The sequence below is a fragment of the Spermophilus citellus genome, assembly GCF_964194105.1.
Source record: "Spermophilus citellus genome assembly, chromosome: 17".
Taxonomy (NCBI): domain Eukaryota; kingdom Metazoa; phylum Chordata; class Mammalia; order Rodentia; family Sciuridae; genus Spermophilus; species Spermophilus citellus.
In genome coordinates this window covers 34,793,433-34,805,428 of record NC_138199.1, presented here as the reverse complement: position 1 = coordinate 34,805,428, position 11,996 = coordinate 34,793,433, and the positions used below count along the sequence as shown (strand labels likewise).

Below are 11,996 nucleotides of genomic sequence, written 5' to 3'. Positions count from 1 at the left end.
AAAATAAAAATAGTTTAAAACTTACAGAAATGTTTTTTAAGATAGTGCTCAAGTACCCCCACACACACACACCAAAACGCTCATATATTTAACGACTTTACCAATTGTTAGCATTTGCTTTATGCATTGATTATCTATCAACCTATATAGATCCACATATCCTCCTTATTCTTCCTCCTCCTCCTCTTACTGTTATTATTGTTGTTGTTATTTTTGCCAGTTTGAGACATCACGTTTTACTCCTAAAAACTTCATTAAGTGTTTTCTAAGAACAAGGATATTCTCTTTCAGAAACTCAGCACAATGATCAAATTCAAGAAAATTAACATTGGCATGACTCTACCATCTATTTCACCAATTGTCCCAACAATATCCTTGACATTTTTCTGTGCTTTAACACAAGAAGAAAGAAATTGCAAAAAGAAACAAATCTCAAACTTAGTGTATTTTGGAGGTTCTTTACATTGGCTAGACCAGGATCACACATTGCCTTTAGTCATAATGTCTCTTTGGTCATTTTTTTTTAATTTTTATTTTTTTGTACTTGTAGATGAACAGCATTCCTTTATTTTATTTGTTTATTTTTTAATTTTTTAATTTATTTTTATTGATATATGACAGCAGAATGCATTACAATTTTTATTACACATATAGAGCACGATTTTTCATATCTCTAGTTGTGTACACGTATAGTCACACCAATTCGTGTCTTCATACCCGTACTTTGGATAATAATGATCATGTGGTGCTGAGGATCGAACCCAGTGCCTCACATGTGCAAGGCAAGCGCTCTGCTACTGCACTACAACCCCAGCCCTCTTTGGTCATCTTTAATCTGGAATAACTCCTTAGCCTCTTTGTCTTTCATGCCACTGAATTATTTGAAGAACACAGATCTCTTGTTTTGTAGGATGCCCCTTACCATGGGTTTGTTTGATGTTTCTTCATGATTAGATTCAGTTTATGTATTTTAGCTGGGAAGCGATACTTTTCAGGAGATCACACTAGGAAGCTCATATTGTCACTGTGTCTCACTATTGCTGATATAAACGTTTATTTGGCTTTTTAGTATATTTTAAATGGTAACAAAAGTATACACATCCAAATATACTTATATTCAAATTTTATCACAAAGGAGATAAATGAGCTAAACTGCTCAAGTTTACCTTGTTTGAATGCAGCCTCAATGTCTGTGTCTTCTGCCATCTCTGCATATATTTGAACTGTGTGTGTGTGTGTCATTGTTTAATACCGTTATAGCTGTGCACTGGCCTTAAAAAGACTGAATGTAAAATTACACAAGTAAAAATTATTGCTAAGCCAAGTGAATCAGAATCTCCAAAACAACATACACAAGTAAATTGGAATCCTGACACTGATTTAAGTCAATGGTGAGCTTCATTGGACATATTTTGAGTTCATAAAAAAGACTTCTTAGTCTTAATGCTTGACTTGATACTAATTTCTGCTTATAACTTAATACAACAACACTTTGAATATGTTGTGCATATGTTTTATATTTTGAATATGTTGTGCATATGTTTTATATTTTGGATATATATGTATGAGATAATGATTCTAACAAAAATCTCTTACTTTGGTCATTTGAAAATCACATCCTATCCTACTACAGTTCCTAACACCAAACAATTTCTGCAATCCTCTCATCATCTGCAGGCCCTGATGTTTCTTTTCCTGGTAGCTGGGATTTCACCCTACTTTTCAACAATTCTAGGGCTCAGGTAGCACACATACATTCACTTACCAGTGTGGTTTTTTTTTTTTGGGGGGGGAGGCGGTGTTCCCAGCTTGCTCCAAAGTACACCAATATTGAGAACTATTTTTTTTTAATTTTTCTTTTTAAATGTAGTTCTATTTATTTCAGGGCATACCAATAAGAACACTTAGAAATGCAAGCATACTCTATGTAATTGCTTGCTTGACTACCCACTGACCCACACAATGACTCAAACACAGGACAGTCCTACCTTGAAAGGGTCTAGCCCAGAGCTCTTGTTTCAAAAATGAGGACACTGAGACGCAGACAGGTGTCTTCTGAAGGGGAGAAGCTGCTAATGGCAGTCAGGCTGCAACCCCGATAGCTCTGCCTGTGCCAAAGTTCCCACTGCAGAGTAGCTCCCTTGAAGGTGATCAAGCCACCAACCTCCCTCTCTTTTGGCAAGTATGGGTTGCTGGCAGCTGAAGCAGACCTTGAGTAAGGTCCTTCATCTAGTTTACTCATCTCAAATTTAGCCACAGAGCTGAAACCCAGCCAGGTTCTGGGAGACCTCTAGATTTCCATGTAGATTCTGCAATAGAAGATGGTCCTAATGGAAACACAGGACTGGAGAAAAGCAGATGCCTTAGAATGGCCTTAAATAATTTTTCATTGGGAAAATGCATTCTGTGTTCTAAAATAATTTTCCAAGCTCACCCAACGTATCTATACCTGAAGACCTCCTCTAACTCATTTCATTCCATGGATCCAGGATGAATTTCATATTCACATAGGTAAAACAGTACAATAGCTAATTGGTGGGTGCCAAGGGGAATATCAAGAAGCATAGAACATGGTCCTGTGTGAAAGAAGCCTACAACCATCCAGGAGATATTTTGCACAATTTTATTAAAAATGTATTAATACAAGATAAGAATGGTGGTATGCTCAGATGGATGGAAGAGAAAACCAGGATCACTGGGAATGGAGACATTCCACCAAAAGGCTCAACGCTGGGGTTCATAAGTCAAAGAAGCTGCGCAAAGTTACAACTTCTCCACTTCCAAACTGTGTGACAACTTACTCAAGTTCTTTCAAGCATTTAGGACAGCTCTGGGCATTTTTGATGCCCTCAAAATGGGAGCTATTATCATCTGTGATTGAACCACCACTTTAAGGATGTAAGCACAGGAGTGAGGGCTGCGCTGCAGGACGATAGAATCATAATGAATAATCCTCACCAAAAGCTTCACAACCTACTTTTTCGACCCTATTATCATCTAGCAAGCAAGGGCGGAAGGCAGCCATCCTAGAAATCTGATTCCACTGAGGTCTTAGGGCCGCCCGGGATTCCAGCGTCCATCTCTAGAGGGCGCTGCCTCCCAACCGCCGGGCCAGCCCGGAGCGCGCTCTCGCCCCGCGCGTGCGCGCCGCCCAGGTGAGGAGGCGGTGGCCTGGGCCGCGGCGGGGGCGGGCTCCTTAGAAGGGGCGGAGCCTGAGAGGCCCGGGCGGGGCAGGGACAGCGAGACCAAGGCCAGAGGCGGGACCAGCCGCCGCCGTCTCCGTCTCTGTGTCCCGGCCCCCACAGCGCCCGGCAGCCGCCGCGGGAGGAGCGGAAACCGCCGGGTGCGCCCGCCCAGAGCCTCGCCGGCCCAGAGCGCGCAGAGGAGCGGCGGGGCGGCCTCTGTCCAGCCCGGACCCCCGGAGCGGCGCGCGCGTCCCCTCCGCGCAGCCCCGCCCAGACCTCGCCCGAGCTCGCCGCTGGCCCCTGACCGGTCCCCGGGGGCCCGATCGCGACCACCTGAGATCGCCGCGCCCACCTGCGCCCGTGTGCCGGCACCATGGCGGAGCAGGAGAACCTGGAGTTCGGCAAGGCGGACTTCGTGCTGATGGACACTGTGTCCATGCCCGAGTTCATGGCCAACCTCAGACTCAGGTGAGGGCGGAGCGGCCGCACGCTGGGCTTTCCCGAGAGGGGGCGCTCCGGCGGTGTGGCCAGATTCGGGGTGTCCGGGGCGCGCTGAGCGCGAGGGATGGAGCGCGGCGGGATTACGGTGCCAGGGGGGGTCCTTTGAATTCGGTGGTCACGTTTCCTCGAGAAAAGACGCAGATGGGTGTGGCTTTGGGGGCTCAAGGGGCGTGCCGGTGTTGTGGGTTGCGCTGTCCTGAGGAAGGGTGTCATCCTTGGTGATGGAAGGGGCAGGCTGAGCTGGAGGTGCGTTTGGGGCAGCGCACCATCCCACCCTACGCCAGGTAAATCGTGTAGGCGGAACCGAGTGACCTAATGGAAACAAAAGTAAAAGAAAATAAAAACTTTAGGGAGAGTCCTGCTGGCTCTCCCCAGGGCCCTAGGAAGACTGGAGAGTTGTTTTGGAAAGAGGCTGGCGACTCCTCCCTGTTTCACACTTGCTTCTTTTCTTTTTTTCTTTCGTCTTCTTTTTTGTTTCCTGGACTGTTTCCATCATGTCATTCAGGATGCTACGGAGTGATCCCTGAGCTGTCTGTTCCGGGATGTCGGCTATTTTTTAGTTATTCGCTAAACGTAATTAAACACGTTTCCAGACATCGAAGAGACTGCTATACTTGGCAGTGCCAAGATAAACTGTCTGAATTTGACAAGGAGTTCATGGTTTCCGTTTTTTTTTTTTTCAAGGAGTTATGGATGGAGCCCTTGTGTTACTGACATCCTTGAGAATGTAGTCACAACTGAATCCCCCAAATGGGCTCCCAAGTTGAATTTGTTATGTCTTCTACATGTGATAATTTCATTTTTGATACAGTAATATGTAAGCAGAGGTTTAAAGCAGTTCAACTTTAATCAAAATAGCTGGTTGGGGTGGGGGGTGTTTTTCTGGAAGTTTTGTCCTATTTTTTGTAAAGTTTATAGCTGAACGTCACGTTAAGCTTATAACATGAAAGTCATAATCTAGTTTGGATGCTTAACTCACCCTACTTGTCTGTATTGTCCCTGTCAACTCTAATTTCAGAATTCTTTTAAAAAGCTGGTTTACTCTTTGAAATTGCAAACCACACGAAGAATTCATCTCTTCTTTATCAATTTCATTAAGTCCCAGAGGGAGAGCATGGAGCAGGAGTACAGACCTAAGTTCTACACCTGCCTACCACAAATTGACCTCCAGCTGCTTAGTGGGCCTCGGTTTACTAATTTTGTAAAATAAGAGGGACCTCCAGAATTTCAGTGCTCATATTCTGTGATCCAAGTTTTCCAGGATATCTTTCAATGATTCCAAGTTTTCCAAGGGTAGACAGTCTCAAAGTTTCACAGTATCTTTCTAAATAGCGTTGCATAGGAACATAGTTGTTCCTTATCAAGGAATTGGTACCAGGACTCCCGGTTAATCCTAAAATCTGAGGATGCTCAAATTTTATATAAAATGATGTAATAGAATAGTCTCTTCATACCTGTGGGGAATATGTTCCAAGACACCCTCCATACCTGAAACCTCAAGTAGAACTTAACCCTATAAATACTGTTTTCCCTATACCTACATATCTATGACAAAGTTTCATTTATAAAGTAGACACAGTGAGAGATTAAAAACAATAACTAATGAAATAGAACTATTATAACAATATATTATAATAAAAGTTATGCAAATGTGGTTTCCATTTTTCCCTTTCAAAATATTTTATTGTACTGCATTCATCTGTCTTGTTGCCTGTAGATAGTTAAAATTAGAGGAAACAAAATTTCCGGTTGTGGGATTACCATACTTGTGTGTAACTTAAGCACATCCTCTGGTATACTTTAAATCAGCTTTAGATTACTTACATACCTAATACAGTATAAATGCTATGTGAATTAGTTGTTGTACTATATTATTTAGGAACTACTGATGAGGAAAAAAAAGTTTTATGTGTTCAGCAGAGGCACAATTTTTCTCCAAATATTTTCAATCCTCAGTTGATTGAGAATGTAAACCTAGAAGACACAGCGTCAATCATAATCAGATTTATTACACAGCATTATGATAAACTGATATTTTAAATATTTTTTTTTGTAGTTGTACACAATAACTTTATTTATTTACTTTTATGTTTTGCTGAGGATTGAACCCAGGGCCTTGCACGTGTTATGCGAGCGCTCTATCACTGAGCCATAACCCCAACCCTAAACTGCTACATTTTTTTCCAAAGTTTGGATTCCAACCTTTTTATAGAAATTGCTTCAAATACCATATTAATCAAAATGACATAACTCTACGTCAGCTATGACCAGTATCCACTATTATAGTGATAAAGAGTCAGACTGTTGAGGTAAAAATTCTAGTTCTACCACTTTTTTTTGCTGAGGTTCTCAGACCAGTTATTTAAATCTTTCTGTGCCTAGATCTTCTTATCTATACAATTGGGGTTGTCTTAATTGTTAAATTAGTTAATATATGAAACTCCAAAGATTAATACCTGGCAAATACTTATTAACAATACTATTTAAAAAGTTTTCCCAAGTGCACATAAAGAAGATAAAGTGGTAAGTTAAATAATAATTTCATGGATTGGTGTTGTTTAAAATTATTAAAGAGATTCCACCCCTCCCTCCCTATGGGGGAAGATGCCTACTTTGAAAAATTCCTTTTTAATTTAGTCACTCTGTTTATATTCTTTTCAGTTTATCAGACACTATTAAATAATACTGCATATGAGACACTGTATAATAGTTGAATATAGATTCATTCATTCTAACCTCTATATGTCACCACTAGCAAATACATGATGTTAGTTAGAACTTTGCAGAATTTTCCAAATTTGAAATTGAAGGCTGTGTATAACTGAGTTACATCAGTTTGTAGAACCAGTCCTTTGTAATATAATTAAAACGCTTGTGAAAGTTATTCTTTTTTTTTTTTTTTTTGGTTAGGGGGAGTGCTCCCAGGGCATTGAACCCAGGGCCTCATATATAACACACAAGCACTTTACCACTGAGCTACATCTTCAACCTTTGTGGCTTTTTTTTAAATAAATAAATTTGGGGAGGGCACTTAGAATGACTTTTTAAAAAAAAAAGGCTTTCACATTCATTGGTGGCAGAGTCTCTAAGTGTTCTGTTTGGATCTTTAAATCTCTAAGGTGAAACTAATTTAACTCCTGTGTGCACTGAAGAGAGTGCTGCAGTTTGATTGTACCTTATTCGAGGTAGTCCTGAGGATGGAGTAGGTGGACCCAAAGAACTCTGAATAAGCTATGCTCCTTACCTTTTAAAGAGGTGGCATGTCAGCAAAAATAGGGAGAAAGTGAAAATTTCTGTTGATATAAAGAATAGTTCAAGAAAACAACAGAAGAGATGAACTTTACAGAGCTTAAGTGATTATTTGTGAAGTAATTAAATGAGCTAATTGTGTTGGGAGTTCAGAAGAGGGAGAGATGCGAGAGGTTGTCTCAAACCCCATGGAGAGGAGGAGTTGAGCTGAGTCCCAGAGGATTGTCTGTATTTGTCTAGGTAGGTGTGTAGGTGGAGAACATTCCAGGTGGATAAGTGGCATGAGCAGAGGTTGATGGCATGAAAGCTGACTCTGTTTGAGTGACAATGAATAAGACAGGTTGTCTGGAGGGGAAGGAGTTGGTGTTGGATCTGTGGGAGGATCACCAGCTTCTTTAGCCCAGTGCTTGGCTTATGCCCAGGCCTCTAGGGCTACCTTTACACCCAGTCATCACATCAGCCAGAATCCTAGATGTTCAGATGTGTGTGTGCTCAACAATGAGAATTGGCTGCAGTTCTCATTGTATAGAACAGTGCTTGTTCGTGATTAACTTATAAGAGTAGATTCTCTGTAGTCATTAACATAGTCACAGCAAAGGGAAGCTCCATATTGTTCTTTCCAGCCATAAATCAATCCTCTGAAAGAAAACAGTTCTCTCCTAGATAGTTTGAATTTTGTATCACCCTAACATCCCTCTAGATTATTTAGTGTTCAGCTGTGTGCACTCCTGGTATCCTGCTGCTGTGCCCCTTAGATATTTGTTTCACTTTGTAAGTGACCAGAAACAACCATTGCAGATCAAGTAGGTGCAATGAGATGATGTTGAAGTGTTTTGTCCCATGGAACATCAGTGGTTTGGGCTGCACTGGGAATGTATGGACATCTCTGGAAGCCTAACATATACTTCACGGTCCTGTGAAATGAAAGATACCTGTCTCAGGGACAGTGTCTTCAGCTCTGGCTAGTCCACTCCTGAGCAGCAGCCTACATTCTTCATTTTATGCAGATAATTAGGTGAAGAGTAAGTAGCACAGGGAGGACCAGGGGTTCCATGCAGCTTGCCTGGAGGGACTCTCAATTAGATAGGAGGCCACACTGATGGTTACAATGGAAGAACTCCAGAGTAGAAATGGCCCAGACAAGGAAAAGAGGGACTATGGGCTGCAGGTTCAAAACAGAAGTGGCTACAAAGAAAGCAGAACATGGTGTCATGCTGTGGTTGTGGCTTCAAGTGGACATTGGAGTTGTAGGCAGGAAACATCTCTGATCATGAAGACATGAAGACATTTGACCACAAGGAATCTTACTCCAAGGCACAGATCTTTGAGAAATGGACTGAGGAGTATACTACCACCACCACCTCCACCACCACCCCCCCCCCAAGAAGAAAAAAGAAATAAAGAGAACAAATCTCTCCTGGCAAGAGACTTCTGTAAGGAAAAGAAGGCAGACTTCAAGATGCTAGCAGATTCTGTTATGAGAATAAGAAATACAATTTGAAGCTCCTCAAATATACTCACACATCATCCACATCATCCCTTTAATATTGCCCCCTCCAGACCCCTATCCACAGACACACATCTACATCCATTTTTACAGATAATAATAGTAAAGGAAAAGCTGCACCAATTGTAGCAGGTGGATAAAAAGCAAGCTTTATCTCCAAGAGAAAAAACAAGATTAGAAGAGAAGTGATTCTTTTTTTTTTTCCACTCCTTTTTTTTCTGTATAATGGTGTGGGGGATTGAACCCAGGGCTTTTCACATACAAAGCAAGTGCTTTACCCCTGAGCTACATCCCCACCCCATTTCTTAACTCCTAACCTAACACAAGGCTGTTATACCTCTACTTACAGCAGTTATCCAGCCTGAGTACTGTTGACATTTGGGGCTGGATAAAGCTTTATTGGGTGTGTGTGGGGGTGGGGGGGCTCTCCTGCATGGTATTGGGTGGTTAGCAGCATCCCTGGCCTCTACCCAAGGATTCCAGTAGCACATCTCCCCCCTCATTTGTGACAACCAAAATGGTCTACAGACATTGCCAAATGTGCCCAGAGTATGTGTGTGCAAAATCACCTCCTGCTGAGAACCACTGACCTGGACTACTCTCATTCCCTAGAAGGTCCTCCTCCTCCCTTCATCTCTGCCCTGTCAGACTCCTACTCCTCCCTCAAGACCAGTGTTGAAAAGTCTTTCCCAATCCTCCAAGATGGGTTAATTTCACTCTGCTGCCAGGATACATGGATACTTGGTGATAACTTGGAATGTATCATGTTCCATTGTTCTCTGCATGCCTGCTTCATTAGCCTATGCGATGCTCAAAGAAAGTCATGTCATCCTGAGGTAGATCCAGGTTTTCTTTGAAACTCTGAAACTTAGTACTTTGAAACTCAGTATGGTTGGGAACCACCATCTTTAAAAAAAAAAAAAAGAATATAAATTATGAATGCAAAATTAGATACAGGGCTTTGGAAGGGGAAGGTACCAGTGAATGTCTGAGAAGCATATCTCTGCTCCTGTGTCCTGTCACACTACAGAATTTGGCATCCATCTGCTCAAAACATCTTGAAATAAGTTAACTAAGCAGTCAGATATTGACTGTACTTCAGCTGTGGAATTCTTACCTTTTTTTTTTTAAACTTGCAACCTTTTCAAAAATACTTATTTTAATTCTCTTAACTGTTGGGAGGCAGGCAGTGAATAATGGAATTAGTGGAAAAGCAGTGACCAGATGCACGCATGCTCACCGCAGCACCTCTATATTCATTTTCTATGGCTGTTTGGTCATCTGGAAGATTCAGTGGGACAAAAGATTTCTCTTGCTTGCCAGAGGAAAAATGAGATACCTTGGGTGGTCTTCAAGCAAATATAAACCAGCAATTGGTCTAGAGCACTAGTTAGAAGTAGCCCTGGTTAGATTTATAGGAGAGGTGAATGGCACACTAAAGCTTTTTGGCTTCCACATGAAATTCTTTGGCAACTTCTTTTGGAGGCTTTTGGAAAAGGACAGTTTGCTCTGTGCCTGTTTTGCACATTGGCTTCATATTGGGACAAAAATGGGAATTTGGGGTTTGGAGCTGCCATTTGGAGTGAATCACCCTGCCGCCTTGTTTCCTTTCCTACTCTGTGACAGATTTCCAAGACTATTTTTATTCAGGGTCATTTCTTGACCCTAGAGACTTTTGCTGAATTTAGCTTCCAAATAGAGCCAGATGCGGGTGGAATCAAGCACTTAGAAGCTGTTACTGGTTTGTTTCATTACAGGTTCTGAAGGGATCAACTTTTACATGAAAGAGACAAGATTTGGCTTTTTGCCGAACTTTGAGATAGAAATGGCAAATCTGGTGTAGAAAATGCATTTACTTAATGATCTGTGTGTAAGCTATCTGCATTGTGAAGAAATGTTATGTGGAGAGCTGTGCATTGACATTTTCACCTATGTCTGAACCTGCTCAGCAAAACATACCCTATCTCAAGCAAGGAGTGGCTCTGTTTTATAATTCTTTAGCATTCGCTACTGTGCTGTCTCTGGGACTGGACTGGGTCATTATGTCATTACCCAGCCACTGCTGAGTCAGTCTATGGGGGACCTGCATCTGCCCCAACGGTAGATTCCCTGTTGACACGCCTCACTGACATGGTCACTAAAAATGTCAACTATATTCATAAATGGGTCAGAGGGTAACAGCATTTAAAAGTATACATTGGAAGCCTCTAATAATCTATTAAATCCCTTGATTGAGATGACAGTTTTATTTCCTGAGGCTTCTTTTGTCCAACTGCTATGTAATTACTGGTTAGAGCTCTTGAAGAGAACAGTGTTTCCCAAACCTTAGTTTTTGTCATTTATGGGAAGAGAAAGGAAAGCTTGCTTAAACAGGGAGCTGTGGAAAGAAAGAGCATAGGCCTGAGACCTGATGGACCAAGTCCAAATCTCTGCTTCACTTTTTCTTTTATTAGCATTTTGATTTAGGATTCCCTAAGCCTCAGTTTCCTTATTTGTACAGTGATCACTTCTTGGGGTTATTGGGATGAAATCACATGAGTAGGAAGTGCCTGGTCAGTGCTTGTTACTTGTTATCTAATTCCCTCCTCATTAATGTTACTGTCCCCCTGAGTCCTCCCCAGATGGCCTTACCTCCTTGCCCTGTCCCTGAACTACTGTAGAGCTGGGTATTTGCACTTCTTTCTTGTCGTTTCTACCTTCCTCACCAAGACAGATTTATTTCTTTTAGTGTTTTGTGTGTGTGAGAGAGAGAGGTGGGAGGAAAGGATGAAAAAAGGTTCTAGAAGGGATTCAGATTACCTAGGGGAGAGAGCAAGAGCATTAGAGGTAGGTCTGGACCTTAATCTTTTTTGTGTCCAGTTATTCCCAGCTGTGTACCCTTGGACAAGTGACTTAGCCTTCTCGAGCCTCTGTTTCTTCATCTGTAAGGATGATGTGTTATTGTGAAAATTACATGATAGCATCTGTGTAACTAACACCTAATGTGGTAGCCAGAGCATGGTGCTCAGGGGCTGCTGAATCCCCTGGGCCAGCTTCATGGGGCAAAAGTGTGCCATCACCTTAAACATACTCATAATCATGCTTCCTTCCGGGGTACCACTATTTGATTTCTGAAAATCGTTTTAAGCCCTTTAGAAAATGAAATCTGCTATTTGTATTTTAAAACATCCAACATATTTTGTATGTCACAGTGCTCTGCTTTCATGAAAATTTATGATACTGATCCTCAAATTGAGGCACTTAAGGCCAGGTGATGAACTTCAGGTATAGAGTCTTTTAAAAAAATCAAAACTCATTTCCTTGTATTACTACAGATTCTATATGATTTTCATATTATCTCCTGGTTGTAAAGCTAGCAACTATTTGAATTCTTGCTGTGTGTTGGGCCCTCTGATGGAGGAAACTTAAAAAAAAAAAAGGATAGCTTAATTGGGAGTAAAGGACACCTTAACAAATTGATCAGTGTAAGGTGGATTATGATTGAGTCCACATGAAGAGTGCAGACAGTTGTTTTAAGGACCTCCCAGAGAAAAGGAATCAACATGCTATATTTT

At 41.6% G+C, this 11,996-nt stretch overlaps 1 protein-coding gene across 1 annotated transcript in view; it reads left to right on the top strand.

The window, feature by feature from the left end:
* Positions 1–3,234: 3,234 nt before the first annotated feature.
* Positions 3,235–11,996, top strand: part of MYO1D (myosin ID) — a 310,008-nt gene continuing 301,246 nt past the window's right edge. The window contains exon 1 of the mRNA XM_081270002.1: positions 3,235–3,653. Coding sequence (XP_081126128.1) covers positions 3,559–3,653 — 95 coding nt within the window. The 5' untranslated portion in view covers positions 3,235–3,558. The remainder of the gene's footprint in view (positions 3,654–11,996) is intronic.